Below are 21977 nucleotides of genomic sequence, written 5' to 3' on the forward strand. Positions count from 1 at the left end.
ACATACTTTAGAAAAGATAAGGCATAGAGTAATCCAGGGTTAATTAACTTGCATCAAATAATGAGCAAAACTGAAATTGCTCTTCTTGGAGCACAGACTATCAAGGATCTTTATAATAGACATAATTTTTGATGAAGTAACAAGAAATTGTGATCAGTAGGCAAAAGTGTAACCAGAAGGCAGTGGTTTTCAAACAGCAACTTGTCAGTTTTGAATACACTGCTTAAAAGAACGGTTGTGACAGTTTGTATAGTAGCTTTCAAAGAACATGATATAGAAGGGACAATTTGCAGAGCTTTGGGGAAAAAGGTGTGGCAGTATGGACAGAACCAAGATCAGCACATTGAAGTTCAAGACTGTTAAGATAGTAGGCAAAGTGTTTTATCCTGAGATCCCTTTTCATAGAGAAATTGGCACCATTGGTTTTCTCTGAGAAAATAGTCCCATGAGAAACTATTGTATGATATATTAACTTGATTTAGAAGGCAGGATTCTCTCTTCTATGTCAACTGGTAGTAGGTACATTCTTTATATGAAACACTCAACTACAGCTTTGTCATCTTATTCCAGAGGTTAAATATCCTATTGTACTAGTGAAGAGCAGGGAGATCTTACATGCCTCCCTCCCTCAATACTAAGTAGATTATTTTACCATTCACCTGTGCAACATTTGACTACCGGTAGATAAAAATAGTCACTGCACATGTAGGCAATTTGTTGCAAATGATGCACTACGATTGAAAGAGAGTGAGATGTATAAAATAACACAAATTAAATGCCATTCTTTTCCTAGGCATTGTAATAGGTTTTGTCTTAAATCCATAGACTGGAATATGTTTAACGCTCTTTAAAATACAACATATCTGACTATAATAAAACAAACACATACTTGGACAACCTCCTGTATTTAGATTATATAAATTTTGTTCATAGTGTTTTTCAGGAAGCCACTAATGCATCAACCACAGATGGTGCTAACCTTTGAGCTTGAAATCTCTTTCAACAACCAGGCTATCAATTAGAATCTTGCTGAATCTGTAAAGAAGCTGGCTTCCCGAGTTGAGAGAGAAAAGCAAGATCTGGCTGGCATTACTCATTAGAATGCTGCATAATCATGACTTGTGAGGGGTTAAAATGAATTTATTATAATGAAAGGATTCAGTTTTGCTTTCCAGGAAATCTACGAATGAAATAGAAATGAAACATAGGGGATTTCTTTTGTTCACTTGGAACAATGGGGCATCCAGAGTTCACAACTGCTCGTTCCTGCTTAAGTCGAAATACAGCAAGAGCTTTATACCTGTTATTGAAAATTGAGCAATAGCTAGATAATACCAAGTTTCAACGATTTTCTAAATAATTATTGCATGTACCATCAGCAAATTAAGCTTCCTTTTTATAGTATGTTGAATGTCCTTAAAATACTGCAGATGCATAAAAAGTCTAAAACAGAAAATGAATTCCTATTTAGTTCAGGAAGATCTGATACTTCTCTCTCTACCGATGCTGTATGCCTAAGTAATTCCAATATTTTGTATAAATTCTTTGACTGCTCTGAGACAAACATAAACGTTTCTTTCCAAAGTAATGGCCAAACTATTCAGAGCTCAGACTAGGAAATAAACAAAACAAAAATAGACCACAAAGCATATGAGCAGAACTAGGCCATTCAGCCCATCAAGTAGAGACTTTATGCCAATGAGCGGACCAGTGTTCTTTTACCATAAAAAAGTGGCCCAAAAGGGAGCTTAGAGAACCCTGAAGAAAAATTGTCTTGAGGTTTGTCCAGTGAGTTACAAAAGTGTAACAACTAAGTACAATGCCTAATCATAGATAAAGAACATAAACTAAAAGCTACTGCAGCAAAGCATTTTGTGGAGCCATTATGGTCAAAGATGAGAGAATAACTGTTAAATTTAAACTGTGGAACAAACACATAAATGATACTGTGGTCAGTAATCAACACATCACCTCAATGGGTGACATCATTAATATAATAACAAGACTGCAAGGTCATATCAGTAAAAGTTACATTGTCTAAAAAATAACATTCGCCAAAGTCAACTTTTGAAATCAAATTTGAGAAATAGGCATCACTTAACAAGACCATCAATTACTGCTGACCTAAAGCTATCTAAATGAGTTGCCTGCTGGTGCAATTAATTGACAATCATATTGGTGTGGCATAAGAGTCAAAACAAACTAAAACCATCAGGTCTCGCTTTCTCAAGTTCATTAACAAACCAGCAATCCAACTACTTCATGGTCATTCACTGCTATATTGTTAAATTTCCAGAATTATTCTTCATTGAAATTGAATTAAAATCCTTAATCAGCCAGAGTGGGATTTGAAGCTAATTTGTGAATATTAGTTCAGAGAATCCATGCAAAGTGATCATATTCTTGATGGGTGCCAAAAGCTGCAATTAAATAACTAAATATTTTTCTGTTGGAAAATGTAGGAAATCACTGAAAAGCTAAAATAAAAATATTTTCAGCTAATTACGTATAAATGTAGTTATTGCCAAAGTCTTCAAATTAATTTAAATTAAGTGACTCTAACTTAGATCTGTTGCTTCCTTCATCGATTCACTTTTCACCATCATTTAATGTCCCTTTTACAAATCCAAAGCAGAAACAATACCTGATTAAACCAAATGCTCTTTCAATATTTTTTAAAACTTCTTTTTGTTTTCAATGTCTGATACAAGTTCCTTGTATAAAAAAAGCATTATCAAAATCAACACCCATCTCTTCTCTAATCCTACATTTGAATCTAAATTCAGATGGATGTGAATCTGGATGAATCCCTTCCACAGAACTAAAGCAGACAACTAGTAAATAGTACTTTCTGTTGCAATATCTGTCTGCCATCACACCATCAGCTTTCAAGCTTTTTTTAAAAAAAAATCAAACTCAGACTTCCTTTGGTTTCACTCTTGCCTATCTTAATTGCAGCCAAGGCAGCTCTTCCTACCTTGCACTATTGGCCCTCCACTTCATCAGATTCTACATAATAGCAACAACCCCTAGTCTCCAGCACCTTTGTAAAGTGATCAGTTATGTTTAGGATACCAAAAACACCATAGCAATTGTAATTTCTTCCCTATCACTGATTCAGGATGAAGGAAACTGACTACAGGATTGACCTACTAAACCCTGTGCTGAGCATTTAGCCAATGTTCTTGCAATTACACCCAGCATATTTCTGCAGAGGATCAGAATTCAGATGGATCTGAATGGGGACACTTGAAGTTCACTTAATATTTTTAAAGGTACCTATCTTTATCATTATTGATCACTGTTAAATTGTCTTTAATAAATTTTACTCTTATGAATTTCAATAATGATTTAAATTTTGAATATCAGACACATTTTAAAACACTTAGTGCCTGAAAGACTTTGACAAAAGGCAAGATTCTCTTTGCCTTTCACTTTGACAAACACTGTTGGGCATTCCAAAAATAGAGTACACTGGTTGAGGCCTGGCTACTGCTGGGGCTTTAGCAGCAATCAGCAACACTAAATGTTTTTATATTTATCTCTGGATTTTTCTCCCCCAGGGAGTTGTGAAGGGTAGGTCATCAGGAACATCTATAATAGAGGCAGATACATTTTTGAAAATTTAGGGCTTTGAGGGTTTTGGGGATCTGGCACAGAGAAGAAGTTGACCTGGGTGGATGAGCCATGATCATACTGAATGGCAGGGCAGGTAATCTATTCCCGCTCTGATTTTCACATGCTCTGGTGTTCACTACAATACATCACCCGACTGTGGATATAAGAGGTTCAGGATAATCAGACTCAAATCATTCAGCTGGTAGAGCATTCCTAGCATTGTTGGCCCAAAAATTATTAATCTTCCAATATCTCAACTCTTAGCATATGGATCAATATCAGGTCATAGAAGAGAAGCTACCTTTTGTAGTGTTCTTTAGAGCTTAGAAGAATGAGGGGATGATTTTGTTGAAATGTAGAAGATACCTGGGGGACTTAAAATAATAGAAGTTGAGATGGAAGAATCTCCAACAAGGGGGCATAGTTACAACATTACGAGGTAGTTATTTAAAACTGAGGTGCTTCGGAACTTGTAAATGTGGTAAGACAATGAAATTCTGTAGCCCAGATGGCAGTGTAGGATAGATCATTGGGAAGTAGATATTCTTCTGGAAGATATAGGAATCTGGCACATAAAAGGAGATAAGCTCTGGGGCAGACCCACCTTGATTATGATGAATGGTGGGGCAGGCTTGAGGGGTCAAGTAGTCTATGCCTATTTTCTTACGTTCTTACTTTTGCTTACCAGCCTGACAATTTTATGCATTTCTAAAAAAAAACTAATATTTAAAATAAGGATGATTGAAACATAGTAGTTGAAGATATTCTAAGTCACTGTAACTATGCTTCTTTCCATCCTGCTTCTTAGTACTACATTCTATTTTCCAGTGGCTTAGCCTCACCGGTTCTGCATTTGATACATCCTTCACCACAACTGCATCTGTTCCATTTCCCATAATTTTTTCTCACCCTCCTCCTGCTTTACCAGATTCTCAGTTCAGCAGATCATGCTCTGTCATTTCTGACACCTCCAACCTTCTGGCACCAGACACATTTCCCTCATCTTTTTGGTATTCCAAAATTATTCCTCTGGCCTTCTCATGATATCTCTCCATGAAGGTCAACATCTGCCTTTTTCCCCTCTCTGCCTAACAGCTAAGAATTCAAACATTCCTCCTAGTGTTTAATAGCAAGAGTAAAACTATTATATTGCAACTGAGCCATGGCTTCCAATACAATATCCCAATACAGCACCATAACAGATGTGTGCCCACCATTATATCATACCAGTGGCTGATGTGTGGCCACCAATAGAATACATGAGTTTTAGAAAGCCAGATATGGATCTGAAGTTACACTCAGGCCATTGATGACCAGGCGAGGATTGATATGGTACCTGGGTATATTAATAAACTTTGGCCCCAGGACTGCCCTCAGCATCAGCGTGAGCTACAGTGATCAGGAGAACCATGGAGGACTGGGAAGATAATGATGAGAAGCAAGTCCTAACTGCAGCATCCATACAGCTTTTCCTGGTCTTCCATACAATTCTGCCCAATAACACCACAAACTATTCCTCACAAGGAATTGGGATCTTTTGGGAAATCCCAGCCTCAGTCCATGAGGTGAGTTTTTTTTTTAAAAGGCAGAAAAAATAGTGCCCTGAATCATTGTTAAGCATGAAAAGTAATTTCCAATTCAGCAACTCAACTGTTGGCAACCTTGACACAGTGAGACATCAGCAGCAGGGCACAAGGATGGCAAGTGCAGGTGAGCCAGATGGACCCATCCCATGCATTGTATATTTCATCATGGGCCCCATATTGCGCACCATATTATTGGACTTTGCAGCTTTTCAAATACATTACAATATGCTCATAGTTTTAATTTTGATTGAAATGCCAAATAAGGGATCTTGACATATTATTAATTGGGTCAGTTTCCTCTAAGTGTTCTAACCTCCCTGCTTCACTTACTTTCAGAAGGAAATTATCAGCATTAGCATTCTGGACCATTAAATTCACTATTAATTAATACATCCACAAGCAATATTTTAAAAATATATACAAAGATTTGCACCTATACCATTAGCCTTCAGAGTTGTAATGAAAATAATATATATTTTAGGTAAAGAAAAATCATTCATATTTTTATGATTTTAAATAGGTAAAGATATTATAATAAGATACTTAGAAATCTAGAAATTAAACATTTACATTGTTTTAAAATACAACTTAAACCTGAAAGGTACTTACTCCTTACACTCCTCAGCCCCATCTGTGTCTTTCAAAGCCATGGTGTAGCTGGAGGCCAAAGGATCTAAACACCGACAATATTGGTCTCAAATTCTATTAAAAAAATACACAAATTCACATCATTTCCAACAATACCCCGCATAACTTTTTAATCTATTTAATTTATTATAGGTTTTTAAAATTAGGCAAAACACCAAACTATGTTGTTCATACATTTCATATTTAGGATTGTAATCACTGTTTAACTATCTTTTGTTGCAGGTACATGTAAAAAGTTGAAAACAAAGATAACGTCAACAAAATACGTACAAGCAAAATACAAAATACAGGAAAGATTATGTGTGAGAATTTTTCTGGATTCAATTTTTATGATAGTTCAAGACAGTAGTTGTCATTAATTTTGACATATAGTTTTTATTATCAATATTATTTGCAAAAATGGGTAATTTAGAAATCTTAGTTCACATTAGTGCATTGTCTCCAAGATAGAATGTTGAAATGTTATTCAATGCCAGCTTTGTTTGAATGTTAGCAATGACTGACATTTAAAGTTAGTTATCCTCAGTGGCCTTGGCCTCAATGGTAAAGCATGCTATTGTAAGAAAGCACTTATTACTGGTACAGCAATGGCCCATCCCCACTCTACATAAGCCATCAAGTAATAGATATTAAAAGAGGCTGCAAATAAATCTTACTTTCTTAGTTTAAAATGTATCAATAAAGAATCCGATATAGAGAATGAAAGCTAAGCAAAGCCAAGCTGCATTGAAAGAAATTAATTCTTCAGGAAGCCATTAATTTGTTGGAAAATAATTTAAACAAGAGAAAAAATATATATAAAGAAAAATAACCCAAAATAACCCCCAATCAACAGAATAATTTAAAAAGAAAATATCAGAAATGCATTTTTGCATCACTATTTAATGCAACCAATACTATTTTAGAAATGCACAACAGCTTTAAGCAATATTAACAAATATAATTATATTTATTGCACAGGTTCCCAAGCATTTTCTATTCCTCCATGTTATTCTAATACTCAAATTTTTGAGGTTTAAGCAAGTTCTTATTTCATTATTCTGTAAGGAAACCTGCTTCAAAGTACGTCATGCTTCAAGCCACATTTAAACACAAGAGATTCTGCAGATGCTGGAAATCCAGAGCAACACACGCAAAATGCTGGAGGAACTCAGCAGGTCAAGCAGCATCTATGGAAATGAATAAACAGGCAATGCTTTGCGCCAAGACCCTTCATTAGCACTGGAAAAGAAGGGGGAAGATTTTGGCTCCTTCACCCTTCCTTTTCAGCCCTGATAAAGGGGCTCGGCCCAAAACATTGACAGCTTATTCATTTCCATAGAGCTGCATGACCAGGCGAGCTCCTCCAGCAATTTTTGTATGTGCTATTCAACCCACATTGAACTGATTTCTTATGTAACAGAATGAATATCTTTAAAGGCTGTATTGTGGAGTTAACTTTTCTCTTTTTGTGGGTATAATGCAAATTGTTTGCTTAACATAGAAACATAGAAAATAGGTGGAGTAGGCCATTCGGCCCTTCAAGACTGCACTGCCATTCAGTATGATCATAGCTGATCATCCAACTCAGAACCCTGTACCTACTTTCTCTCCATACCCCCGATCCCTTTAGCCACAAGGGCCATATCTAACTTGCTTCTACTATTAAAGTAAGAGCAAAACATTTAATTGCTCAGCTTATGCAAGATAATACCAAAATAATAACACTGTGAACAATGTTTGATATTATAAGCAAACAGGCATCTACAAACATTTGTAGTTCTGTTATATCTGCCAAAAATAACGAAGTTAGCTGATTGTAACCACAAGACATACCTACAGATCAAGATGGCAATGTAATCTCTACTTAAATATGGCATTGTTAAGACTTTAATTTTACTATTTATTGTCTATAACAGAAAACACATCCAAAAAGATTGACTTTAAAAAGATGTTTTATTCTCCACTGTGTTGGCAATATATGCACTTTGATTTAACACTACTGCTTTTAAAATGAGTACTTTCTATAATGATTATTGTACAATAGGTGTAAACAGCCAGCATTTTTATTATTAGTTTATTATTAGCATAACCAGACGCAATTTATTTTAGAAGCCATGATAGCACTCTCTGAACCAAACCAAAATTAAGAACTGAAAAGTTCAAGCAATAACCACTGTGTAATGTGTGATAGAAAAAAGAAAAGATCATAATAATGTTTCATTTAAAAGAGTTAGTCAGTTACCAAATTGGGATTTAACAAATGTTCTGTTACAATGAGCAAATAATGTATATAATTATATTTTCTCAACTTTCTTCTCTTCTAAAGGTGTTGACTACCTCTGTAGAATAATGGCTTAGGGGTGCCCTTCATCACCTCACTGACATACTAATTATTCACCTGCATATCTTAAGAATGAACATTTTCAAGCTATTCAATTATGGGGATCAGTACACCATCTCAGGCAGTTCCTTGAGAACAAGGGTAGTCTTCTTCAACTCCTGTTCTGCGGCAGCTAATGAGGACTAAGTGGGAACAGGCTCTTCCCCAGATGGAGCAAGAGATATCTGACACGACTATATAATGGCATGCTACTTCCAATATATACTCATGGCCTCTGCACAAATTCAATTTTCAATTCCATCTCAACTGCTTCTTCTACACGATCATGTCTCAGGGATTCTCAGGGGTCTTCTTCAAGAGGCCTTGCATCTTTTCTGTTGTCAATCTGATAATCTGTTCCCATGATGAAGCTAGTAATAAGAGTACTGGCTTCAGGAGACTACTGACATGCAAACAATATGGCCTTCTCTACGGTCTTGATGTTATGGAAGCTGGCCTCAGTGAAAATACTGATGTTGATTCACTTACTGTTACTGTGAATTTGCTGTATTTTGCAGAGACTTTATTAGTGGTATCTTACTAGTTTTGCAAGATCCCTTCTGTAGGTAAACCTGATCTTAGAAGCAAACAGGAGAGCAGGGATCAATACTGTTAGACAGTATATAAGTTTGTACCAGATATAAGATTTGATTTTCAAATAGCCTTTCATTCAAATGACCGAATGCTGTGCTGGCCTATTAAAGCAGTGAATTTCATCATAATGCTTGCTTTCACCAAGAGGTGGCTCCTGCTATGTGGGAAGTACCCCACATTTTTCAAAGTCCCAATATGGGATAACACAGCGTTGTTATTACATCTTCACCTTATAACTCAAATGATCCAGGTGTGGAGTTTGCATATTTGTCTTTAACTATGGTAGTCTGGTTTCCTCCAACATCCCTAGGACATCAATAGGATGTAAAACTGGGCTGAGAAGTGGCAGATGGAGTTCAACCCAGATAAGTGTGAGGTGGTTCATTTTGGTAGGTCAAATATGATGGCAGAATATAGTACTAATGGTAAGACTCTTGGCAGTGTGGAGGATCAGAGGGATCTTGGGGTCCAGGTCCATTGGACACTCAAAGCTGCTGCACAGGTTGACTCTGTGGTTAAGAAGGCATACGGTGCATTGGCTTTCATCAACCGTGGGATTGAGTTCAAGAACTGTGAGGTAATGTTACAACTTTATAGGACCCTGGTCAGACCCCACTTGGAGTACTGTGCTCAGTTCTGGTCACCTCACTTCAGGAAGGATGTGGAAACTATAGGAAGGTACAGAGGAAATTTACAAGGATGTTGCCTGAATTGGGAGCATGCCTTATGAGAATAAGCTGAGTAAACTCAGCCTTTTCTCCTTGGAGCAGAGCATGAGAGGTGACCTGATAGAGGTGTATACGATGATGAGAGGCATTGATCATGTGGATAGTCAGAGGCTTTTTCCCAGGGCTGAAATGGCTAACACAGTTTTAAGGTGCTTGGAAGTAGGTACAGAGGAGATGTCAGGGGTAAGTTGTTGGTTGTTTTTTTTTAAAACACAGAGAGTGGTGAGTGCGTGAAATGGGCTACCGGCGACAGTGGTGGAGGTCGATACAACAGGGTCTTTTAAGAGACTCCTGGATTGGTACATGGAGCTTAGAAAAATAGAGGGCTATGGGTAATTTCTAAAGGGTGTACATGTTCGGCACAGCATCATGGGCCGAAGGGCCTGTATTGTGCTGCAGGTTTTCTATGTTCTACCCTGAAGACTGATTCATCTTATTTCTCTCTCCACCCAAGTCAGATTAGTCCAATTACTGTGTCCCTTTAATCTAATTCAAAATAACACAGAAGAGACAGTTGTCAATCTTTTGAACTTCATTCTTCATGTACTCAAAAGATAAATTTGCTGAGGCATGAAGAAATCTAAGTGAGAAAATATATTTAAATTGATCTTCACCAGTTTTCAAATTTATGTTAATTATACAAGGAACTACAGTTTAAATGAAAGTAGGTTGTAAAATCATACACCTTTCTCCAATTTTCTATTTTCTAATGTCTTAAACATCCTGCTAGAGCAGAAGTTACCCACCTTTTTTATGCCACGGACCCCAGGTTGAGAGCCCCTGTGCCAGAGAGTGGCACAGTAGTTAGCATAACACTATTACATTACCAGTGATCCAGGTTCAGTTCTGTGCTGCCTGTAAGGAGTTTGAAAATTATGCCATGACTGTGTGGGCATTTTCCAGGTGCTCAGATTTCTTCCCACATCCCAAAGCCATACAGGTTGGTAGGTTAATTGGTACATACGTGGTGTGGGATCACTGGGCTGGAAAGGCCCATTGTGGTGCTATATCATTGTACAAAAGTACTGGCACATCTGCATCCTTCACCACCTTATAAGGTGGCAATTATTCTCTCACAAGTTTGAACAATATAAGTTACCATATCACATCGACAGTTAACTTTCATTTGAGGGTTCCTTCCTGGTCATTCATTGACGATTTCAAAATTTATCACCAACACAAACCAGAAGCTACGAAGACCAATGGAGAAAGTAATTTCGATGCAATTACACTCCTTTCTAAAGAGTTTGCTGAGGAGTTGCTTTACCAAAGCAGGAAAACCTGGTTGAATTGTCACTATGAGCGATAAAGTCAAAAGTGACAAAAACAGATGTATTAGAGAGAATGACAACAGCAGCAGTATTGTGAAAAAAAATGACCTCTGAATACCATACAGCCAATATAGTGAAATCAGCTTCACATCATGTTCTGAGTACTCTGACTTAAAACAGATCCTATGATCAGAAACCAAGGCATTATCAGCACCATCTAGTGGTCATCTTTTCTTTTTGGTTTTGGTACCTAGTTAGAATTTACATCACTAGATGTCACTATTATTAACAGTAAATTCACAAAAACACGTTAATTTTCTGCTGCAAGTATCACATAGTTATTTCACAGCAAACAAATTGTAAATATTATGGCCACAACTTCTGTTGTTTCAATGACATTTATTTAAAAACACATTTTCATAAACTTGCCAGATTTATTCAGTTTTGTGCCAACTGTGAACTGTAATGGTGTTTTGGTCTTCATCTGTTGGGAATTGGGTATGGGCTGCCCAAACACATTTCATTTAGAACCCTTAGAGAGACTTTAATCCCATCTGTCTCAGATCAGTATTCCAACTAACACCACCACAAATCGTCGAATTTGCCAATTTTAAGAACAAACAAATTAATTTTTAAAGTCTCATAACTGTAAACACAGACGGTAACCATATAAAATGATTACTTCCTCATTCCAATGATTAAATAAAAATCTATTTTCAATTTTACAAACTGAGCTTCTTATTCCGTGATTTATGTCAAAATCCTGCAGGACCTATCTTGTCAATTGTGATGAAATGCTGCCATCCACAGGCTGGTGCTTTCACTGAAATTTATCCCACATTGTTTTGATTTAGTCGGTACTGAAAGGTATACAAACAAAATATTAGGCAAAATATGAATTAATTTAGGTAAATAATTGCAATAAATGCAGAACTCCTAATCTAACCCTTAAACTGCTCACTTACCAATATCTACTTCCCTGGGCCACGACTACAAGGTGAACTTGCCAAATTACATTTTTAATTACACAATTCCAGAAATTTTAACCCCATTTATAATTAGGCCTACTGGCTATACTGACGGAATAACGGTGACATCTTTAATTACCTGGGATTACAGGTTAGACACCCTGTACTCTTCCAAGTATAAAGCAGCCAATGTCTTGTTTGGTAGAATGATCTCTACATTTAGTTTAAGTGGTTATGGGATGCGAAAGTTGCAATTCATTTCTAATTGCTGTCCCTTCCCATCACTGCTGAATTGACTCTTGGATTGTAAGCTGTTTCAGAGTTCTAAAGCAACCTCTTTGGTAAATCTGCTGCACCACTCTGTGACTAATCCTGTAAAGTGATGCAAAGGGTGCCTGTAAGAATGGGCTGAAAAGTCATAGAATTTCTGCTCTATCATCTAGTATTCCGGAACACGACGTCAACAAGTTAGGAATGCACTTAAGGTAAAAAAAAAATGAATACAATTTCTGGACAGTTGCACTATAGCTCAAATTCAGCCATCCTAACTTCAAAAGATTTTGATGCCTCACGCAAAATTCTCGCATATCAAACCTCCGTGTGACAATAGAAGCATGCAAAGTGCTGGAGGACTCAGCAGGTCAGGCAGCATCTATGGAGAGGAATACAGATTTGATGTTTCAGGCCAAGACCCTTCAAAGATTCTTAATAGGGTCCTGACCCAAAACATCAACTTTATTGCTCTCCATAGATGCTGTCTAACCTGCTGAGTTGTGCGCTGCTCTGGATTTTCAGCATCTGCATAATTTCTTGTATTCATGTGACAATAGAAGATGTTTTAACTGAACAATACAATGGTTTGTCCCTTCAGGTGAGGGTAAAAGCTAGCAATTACAATCTAATGAAACTGAACTACTAAAGTATTTTGGGAAATAAACTCTGTCCTGTCTCACAGTCATATAAAAACATGTTGGAAGATGCACAGATGCCAAATATATTCCCCAAGTAAAAAATCAATTGTGAAAGTTGTTCTACATTAAAAATCAAAAGTAAAATACTGCGGATGCCATCTGAAATTACCACAAAAAAATTCTGAGGAATCAACATTTTCAAAAGAAATTCGCTGTCCAGTGTTATTAACATGTCAGGCAGCATCCATGAAGAAAGAAACAAATTCAATACTTGCAGACTTTAGTCTTTTGTCTGAGTATTACAACAAAAATAAACAATTCAAAACACCATAGACCATAAGACATAGGAGTAGAATTAAGCCATTTGGCCCATCAAGTCTGCTCCGCCATTCAATCATGGCTGATCCTTCTTTCTCCTCCTCAGCCCCACTCCCCGTCCTTCTCTACATAACCTTTGATGTCGTGTCCAGTCAAGAACCTATCAATCTCTGCCTTAAATACACTGAAAGACCTGGCCTCCTCAGCTGCCTGTGGTAATAAATTCCACAAAATTCACCACCCTTTGGCTAAAGAAGTTTCTCCGCATCTCTGTTTTAAATGGATGCCTCTCTAACCTGAGGCTGTGCCCTCTTCTCCTAGACTCCCCCCACCATGGGAAATATGCTTTCCATATCTACTCTGTATAGGTTTTTCCAATATTCGAAAGGTTTCGATGAGATTCCCCCCTCATCCTTCGAAATTCCAACAAGTACAGGGTCAAACATTCCTCATATAATCCTTTCATTCCCAGAATCATCCATGTGAACTTCCCTCTGAACCTTCTCCAATGCTAACACATTATTTCTAAGATGAGGTGCCCAAAATTGATTACAATACTCAAAACTGAGGCCTCACCAGTGCCTCATAAAGCCTCAGCATCACATCCCTGCTCTCATATTTTCGATTTCTTGAAATGAATGCTAACATTGCAATTGCCTTCCTCACCACTGACTACCTGCACGTTAACCTTTAGGATGTTCTGCACAAGGACTCCCAAGTTCCTTTGCATCTCAGATTTTTGGATTTTCTCCCCGTTTAGAAAATGGATTTATTTCTTCTACCAAAGTGCATGATCTACAGTTACATTGTATTTAATTTGCTAGTTTCTTGCCCATTCTCATAATCTAAGACCTTCTGCAGCCTACCTGTTTCCTCAACACTACCTGCCCCTCCACCAATCTTTATATCATCTGCAATCTTGGCAACAAACCATCTATTCTATCATCCAAATCATTGATATACAGCATTGAAAGCAATCCCAACACCAAGCACTGCGGAATACTAAGGATGTTTTTATTCCCACTCACTGTCTCCTACCAATCAGCCAGTACTCTACCATACCAGTAACTTTCCTGTAATACCACGGTCTCTTAACTTGGTAGCCTCATGTGTGGATAAGCAGCCTCATGTGTGCATCAAACACATGATGTGCTTTATCAAAATAAAGCATCAAACTTTAAACTTAAGAAGCCTCTTCAAAAACATTTTCAGCTATTAATAAGATACTGACTCTTTCCAGCAGCTTTAGCTATTTCACTAAATTAGTCAAACTTCAACTTCAAAATTTAAAAAAGTAACCACAAATAAGGGTGCAAATAACTTCATGAATGAAGCTGATCAACTTTAATGAAGAACTCTTATCCTCCCTCCAAACATATGTCACTATCTTCCACTCTATCTAGATTAGATTATTACTCATTAAGTTTGCTGATGACACCACTGTTATTCGTAGAATCTCAGGTAGCAATGAGAGTAAGTGCACAGGAGTGAGACAGATTAGCTGATTGACCACATTTGCAACAACAACCCTGCCCACAATGTCACCAAGACCAAGGAGTTGATTGTGGACTTCAGGAAGGGTAAGCTGGGAAAACGTACACCAGACCAAAGGTGCTCAGTTCCTGGGTGTCAACATCTCAGGCAATCTATCCTGGTACTGACAAACTGATGCAATCACAAAGACGACACATTCGGGGTATGAAGAAATTTGGTAAATCAATAAAGACACTTCCAAATGTCTATAAATATACAGTAAAGGACATTCTAACTGGTTGCATCATAGCCTGCTGTGGGGGGTTCAATGCACAAGATCAAAAGAACCTACAGAAGGTTCTAGACTCGGCCAGTTCCATCACAGGCATAACCCATCCACCATTGAGGACATCTTCAAAATTCCTCAAGAAGGCAACAACCATCACTAGGAATGCTCACCATCTGGGATATGCTTTTCTCATTACTACCATTGCGAGCAGAAACAGGAGCCTGAAAACACACACAATGACTTAGAAGTAGCTTCTTTCCCTCTGCCATCCGATTTCTGAATGGTACATGAATACTATTTGTTAATTCTTTTTTACATTATTTAAAATATGGTAATTTTATATCTTTGCGCTGTACTGCTGCAGCAAAATAACAAATTTCACAACATGTAAGTTAGTGATAATAAATCTGATTTTGATTCTTTTTCTCTGGTCCCCTTTGGTTTTTGGGGTGACATAGTAGTGTATAAGGCAGCATGGTAGTGTAGTGGTTAGCACAATCAATTTACAGCACCAGCGATCACTATTCAGAGTTCAATTCCCATCACTAGCTGTAAGGAATTTCTATGTTCTCCCTTTAACCGTTTTGCTTTCCTTGGGATGCTCCAGATTTTTCCTACATTTCAAAGATGTACGGTTAGGGCATGCTATGCTGGTGCCCGAAGCATGGCGACACTTTTAAACTGCTTGAGGTTCATTTGATTTGAAACAAATGATACATTTCACCGGATTTTTCGATGTACATGTGACAAAGAAAGCTAACCTTTCATATTTATAAAGCTAATCTTGCTCTTTATGGGGCTCACTATGCTACAGCCAAGAATAAAGTAGAAGCCCAAGCTCAATCTCTTAAAAAGCTTTCTTTATATAAACATTTCACAAGTTTGACAATGGTATACAAGAGAAAGATTTCAACTGAGAAAGTTTAAGTGAAGTTACTAAAATCTGTTTTCATGTGGAGAGCCAACTGCATGACAGTTATTAGATAAATGGCATTTGAACATATATCGATTAACAATCATCCAATGAAATACAGTCGACCTTCACTAATCCAACTACCTGTAATCTGGTTCCTTTGATAATCCGGCACTAATTTCAAATTTTCCACGCAACTGTAATTTCAAATTTCCCGGGCCACCGTACCAATCTGCTGCACATTGTTTTGATTGCACTAGATCTGTTCAGGTGTTGGCGTGCTCTTATAAGCACAGACAGGCAATTCCTGCTTGTTTTCCTGCATTTATTAATATCATTTGTGTGAGGCGCGGCCGCCCGGCACCCGCCCATCTCACCCGCCAGTGGCGGGGAGCTGGCGCGCACTGGGTCGGTCTGCCTTCTCGCCTGCCTGCCGGCAGTTGCACACTGCCCTCCAGCATCGCCCAGCCAGCGCTCCGCTCTCTTCTGCCTACAGCCTCAGATCAGACGTGGCGACCCGCTGAATTTAAGCATATTACTAAGCGGAGGAAAAGAAACTTAACGAGGATTCCCTCAGTAACTGCGAGTGAAGAGGGCCAGCGCCGAATCCCTGGCTGCCTGGCGGTCGCGTGAAATGTGGCCTATAGAAGAGCTCCTTTCTCCGACTTCTGCTTCTACTCACCCAGATCTGCTGCCACCAACATCAACAGTTTTGAAGAAACTGTTGTGCCAGTTTCAGCAACAGTTCCTGATGCTTCACTCATTTTTCAAGATGAAGATGTTGATGATCCTGACAACCCCACACTTGCAAACATGTGACTTTGCCTGCAGGTATATTAAACGTCTCATTTTAGAAGCGGAAGTGCTCAACTGTTCTGTATAAGTTAATTCCTGTACATTTACCTGTACCCTTTATTTTATCTGTGCCTATACAGTATATTACTTTACTAAAATTTCACTTACTACTCATTTACTATTTCTGTTTCATTATCTAACTTGTACTGACTTACATGATATTTTTAAGGTATGATGAGGCAGTTAGCTATTACTTAATGTGATCCTTCTGTAATTCGGCATTTTCACTAATCCGGCACTCCTCAGGGCCCAATGGTGCCAGATTAGTGAAGGTCGACCTGTAATTCAATAACTATAGCTACATACAGCAAGACTTTGACAGCACTCAGGCATGGAATATTAAGTGACATGTAATAATTGCAATACAAACTACCAGACAATGGCCATTTCCAACAAGACAATTTAACTGCTAACCTCTGTCATTCATTGGCATCTGCATCACCAAATCTCCCTTGCCTTGGAATCGCAACTGGATCACCCATAAAGACCACATTGGAAAGAACAGGTCACAGGCTAAGTCTCCATGACAAATCACTATCATACTTACCCCTCTTTGCACTGTGCTGCTGCAGCAAAATAACAAATTTCACATCATGTAAGTTAGTGATGATAAATCTGATTTTGATTCCTTTCCTCTGGTCCCTTTGGTCTTTGGGGTGACATAGTAGTGTATAAGGTAGCCTCTTCACTTATTGCAACTCAAAAGTCAGGTCCATGTTGGAATAATACCCACTTTGCCTCAATGAGTGCACTCAATATGCTTAACAACATCCACAACAAAACAACCTACTTAATTGGCACCACAATCATCACTCTAAATATTCATTGCCACCACTACCAGTAGAACAAGACTACACTGCTCATCATCAATACCGAGCATTCCAATTACTCAGTTAGGCAACCCAGACAGCACCTCCCATACAACCTCTATTACTAAGGCACATAGGAACATCACCACCAAAGGTGTTTTTACCAACTCATACACATCCTGATTTACAAAGATATTACTAATATTTCAGCATCTCTCAGTCTAAAATCAGAACTCCCTAACCAATAGTATTGTGGAGGTTTGAGCAAACTTATCACTATATTATAAAGAGCGACAGGGGAGCTACAAATGATGGTTTTGACAGCTCCACATCCTGAAGAATGAACTTTAAAAGTATTCAAAAGGAGGAATCTTTTACTGCTATTCTTCATTTTGACAAAAGTTGACTTCTATATGATAAATAAACTGAGTAAATCCTTTAGAGGGAGATATTAAAAAAACATTTTAATACAGAATTGGGTGAAATCCCAAAGTAACAAAAGCTCTATTTTCCAAAAACAAAACTATCAATGGATCACGAACAGCACACGGGAAACAATAAAAACTGTCAAAAGAAACACACAAAACCAAAGAGATCTTAAGCACGGTAAGAGAAATAAAAAACAGCAAAAGGTGACAAAGCTATTTGTAAGAACCACAAAAAACGGAATACCAAAGGAATTTGTACAGTGCATCAAAATTTTGATTCGACATCACCTCAAAATTTTAAAAAATGGTAAGTAGATAAATTATTTTGGTTAGTTGGGGATTTGGTGATAAAAGACCTCTAACTAAATAGGAGATCTAAATAAGGTGGATTACGGGTAATCAGGTGGAAACTTCGTTGGAACAACTTTCAAAAAAATGAAAACTTAATAGGAGAAAATAGCCAAGACTCTCTTCAATTATTTGGAGAATTATGTTGCTTAATTGGGAGAGGACACTATTGCTAAACCATTTCCAACTGGTATCAGTCACATGCATTTGCGTGGCTGTTAGACACTATGCTGTGCTTAGAGCGAACAGTTTTTAAATAGTCAGTTGCATCTGTTAGGTGAAAGTAAATAGCAAAACAATTCAGAACCATTTTGCTCACTGCGGTTTCAAGCAGTGGAGTGAAACAGCCCAGAGCGAAAATGAAACAATTTCACTACTGTGACAAGTTAGGAATAAGAAAGAATTTGAAGGAAGTAAGGTGAGAGGGAAATGGGAATGGGGAATGGTGAGTGGGCAGGGGGGTGTTGGGGCGGGGTGGAGATTATTGGGAGTTAGAGAAATTGATGTTCGTGCCATCAGGTTGGAGGCTACCCAGACGGAAAATAAGGTGTTGCTCCTCCAACTAGAATGTGGCCTTATCGCAACAGTAGAAGCCATGGACTGACATGTTGGAATGCAAATCAGAAGTGGTAATTAGGAACTAATACACGGTTTTATAGTACTGTAGTAGTATTGATAGTGTTCTAATTTGTTCTGTATTTCATTTAAAATACATAATTTGTTACTCAGTTTGTCTTTTTTTTATACCTTTTTAACTTTTTCCATGAAAATTGAAGTAGCAGCTTAACTGGGCAAAAATGTGTCCTGATGTGTCCAGATGAACCTGAATCTACTGGACAGTGCCTTGAAAAAGTATTCAACCCCCTCAACTATTTTCACATTTTACCATCAACACTTTCTAAACTTAAAATAGCTTGAAGCTGGATTTTTAAGCTAATCTACAAAACATTATGCATCATTCAAATCAAAAAAAATATCCAAAGCCTGTCAAGGATTTACTAAAAATTAAAAACGAAAATTGGTGAGGTTGAAAAAGTATTCATCCCCTTTGTAATTACTACACTAACTTTCTTCAAGTGCAATGTCGTATATTACCATACCAACTTACCCAAGCTTGTTGATGTAGAAAATTGGAGGATCACCTGTTTTTAATGGATGCAAAAGAATAAATACCCCATCTCTCTGTAAGGCCCAACAGTATGGTAGATTTTCAACAGACCAAACCAAAATGAAGACTAAAGAGCATTCAAAGTAAGTAAGAGAAATGATAATAGAGAAGCATAAATCTGGATAAAGATACAAGACCATTTCAAAGGTACTGAACATACCTCGGAGCTCAGTGCAGTCCAATGTGAAAAACTGGAAAAATATGAAACCACAGCCACACTGCCTAGGTCAGGCTGCCCTTCTACTTAGTCACTGAAAAAGAATGGCACTGTGATGGCAACAATCACTCTGAGTGAGCTGCAGAAATTAGTCACTGCAATTGGAGATGAAGTTCGTGACTCCACATTCTCTCGGGCCTGACACAAAAAAAAGGACATTTAATGGGTGAATAGCAAGAAAGAAGCTCTGGCTTTTTAAAAAAAAACATATCCTTGTCCGCACTTAGAAGATAATGCAAAGATGTGTAGGGTCTTGTGGTCAGATGAGACGAAAGTGGAACTTATTGGTCTCAACACTAAACAGTATGAGTGGCATAAATCTAATACTGCACATCACCAAGTAACAGCATCCCTACTGTAAAGAATGGTGGAGACAACATCATGCTATGGGGATGCTTTTCAGCAGGAAGGATTGGAAATCTGATCAGGATTGAATGAAAGATGAATGCTGCTAAATGCAGACAAATCCTGGAGAAAAATTTACTAGCCTCTGCCAGAAAGCTTAAATTGGGGAGGAAGAGAGTCTTTCAGCAGGACAATGACTACTTTCAGAGCAACAGTGGAGTGGTTTCAAATGAAGAAAATTGATGTCCTTGAGTGGCCCAGAGTCCTGACCTTAATCCGATCAAACATCTCTGACGAGACCAAGATTGCTATCCACCGCCACTCCCCAATTAACCTGGCACAGCTTGTGCTATTTTGCAAGGTAGAATGAGCAAATTTTGTTCCATCATGTTGTTCAAAGCTAGTAGAGACTTATCAAAAAAAAAACTACTGGCTATAATAGCTGTGAGAGGTGGTTCAAATAAGTACTGAGCAAAGGGGGATGAATACTTTTGAACTGCTGACATTTCAGTTTTAGACTTCTTAGTTTTTCATCCTTTAGAACATTCTTTGCTTTTGGGACATGTTCATTTAGGTCATAGACCAGTCACTGAATGATGGAATGGTATTAAGGGGTTCAATCAGCAGAACTGAACTTTGTGTGGATAACCAAACTGACAATCCTACTTACATTCAAGGTTGAATTATTTGAAACAGATTTCATTTTAACCAGCGGTAACAATGGACTGTTTCTGTTCATATTTTCCAAAGCAAATCACTCCACTGATAAAAAAACACCATCTTATGTGTATCCATTTTTGAATGAGCTACAGTTGTCTTCAGGTCCCAGCACAAGCTCTGGAAACCTGCCACAAATTCTTTTCCCCTCTGATCTCCAAACTGACTTTAATCTGAAATGAGCTTAAGATACTTTCTAACAACATTCACCCGTTTCTACTTATATAACGTTTTTACAGAAGCACAGTTCCTCAAGCCTATTCAATCTTTCAATCATATTAGGTTCACCTCCATCTTTTCATCACCTAACTGCCCTGGTTTTGCAAACCTTAGTTTGCTTTCTAAGAAAAGTAATGGTCCCTCCTGTCCCATTTTTGCTTTTTGTTAAAGTCCACATCTAACCTGTCAGCCCATAGTTTTATGATATTGAATTAAAAAAACCTATTAAACATGCCAGTATCAGTGCTGTCATCTCACTGCAGCTTGGAACTATTTTCCATGAGAAAGCAAATCTAACATCCGTGTGACAGGTGAATACATGGTGCTGCAACTTAAACTGCAGTATACCAGATACAGGTATTTTTTTGCACATCAAGGATAAATAGAAGATCAGGAAAAAGCACCAAAAGGCGAATAGTATAATTCCATGAATTATTCCATGGGAGCATTATTCCATAATTCCATGGGAGCAAACCAATTCTACAGTAATTAAGACTCAGTCAAACCAGAGATGCCCCATAGCACATCCTAGTGGTTCTGGTATCAAACTAATAACTCAGTTGGCAACTACAAACATTGCCACAAGTTGTAGCACTTCAAATTAAAAATCACAGCTCCCAGATCCAGCATCAACTAAATCACACTGCTGAAAGAGTAAAGGGGGAAACATTAACCCGAAAGGTCTCTTTTTATGCTGCAAAATTCTGATTCTATCTCTTCAAGACATTTAATTTCTCAAATGCATTGTCGATGTACTGTTTTAACTGAGAAATGTGAACAGCAGCATGCTTCAACATACTGAAAATGAATGGCTTCCCTAACGTTGACTCTGATGTCTCTAAAGAAAAACAAGGGCATTCCATGTTGAGTAACTATAAAATTCCAGAAGCACCAAAAAGAACAAGTAACGCAAGCGATTTTACATTTTAGCTGACATCCATGGCTACGCAGTAATGAGAGCTTCTAAGAGAGAAAACAAAACACAAAAACCCAGATGTGTCTAAACCTGTCAGTGTATTTTCATTTAAACCCATTTCAATGCTTTACTATTGCATTCATTCTCCAAAGGTGGGCCAGAGGGAAATATAGTGCAAGTTGAATGTAGTCTGTCGGCCATATATTGTGCATGATGAGATTAATAGTCTCACTCCTGTTTCAATGTTCTGTCACATGGAATATACTTACTTCAAAA

At 37.8% G+C, this 21977-nt stretch overlaps 1 protein-coding gene across 5 annotated transcripts in view; it reads right to left on the reverse strand.

Annotated features, from left to right (window-relative positions):
• LOC140736757 (zinc finger protein 644-like) overlaps positions 1–21977 on the reverse strand; it is a 123695-nt gene that overhangs the window by 34713 nt on the left and 67005 nt on the right. For 4 of the 5 annotated variants that reach the window (XM_073062654.1, XM_073062653.1, XM_073062656.1 and 1 more), the window contains one exon: positions 5814–5906. The exons of the other annotated variant lie outside the window; for it this stretch is intronic. In XM_073062654.1, the coding sequence (XP_072918755.1) occupies positions 5814–5854 (41 nt within the window). In that variant the 5' untranslated portion in view covers positions 5855–5906. The remainder of the gene's footprint in view (positions 1–5813; positions 5907–21977) is intronic. 5 annotated transcript variants of the gene reach the window in all.

The sequence above is a fragment of the Hemitrygon akajei genome, chromosome 12 (assembly GCF_048418815.1).
Source record: "Hemitrygon akajei chromosome 12, sHemAka1.3, whole genome shotgun sequence".
In the NCBI taxonomy this organism is placed as follows: Eukaryota; Metazoa; Chordata; class Chondrichthyes; order Myliobatiformes; family Dasyatidae; genus Hemitrygon; species Hemitrygon akajei.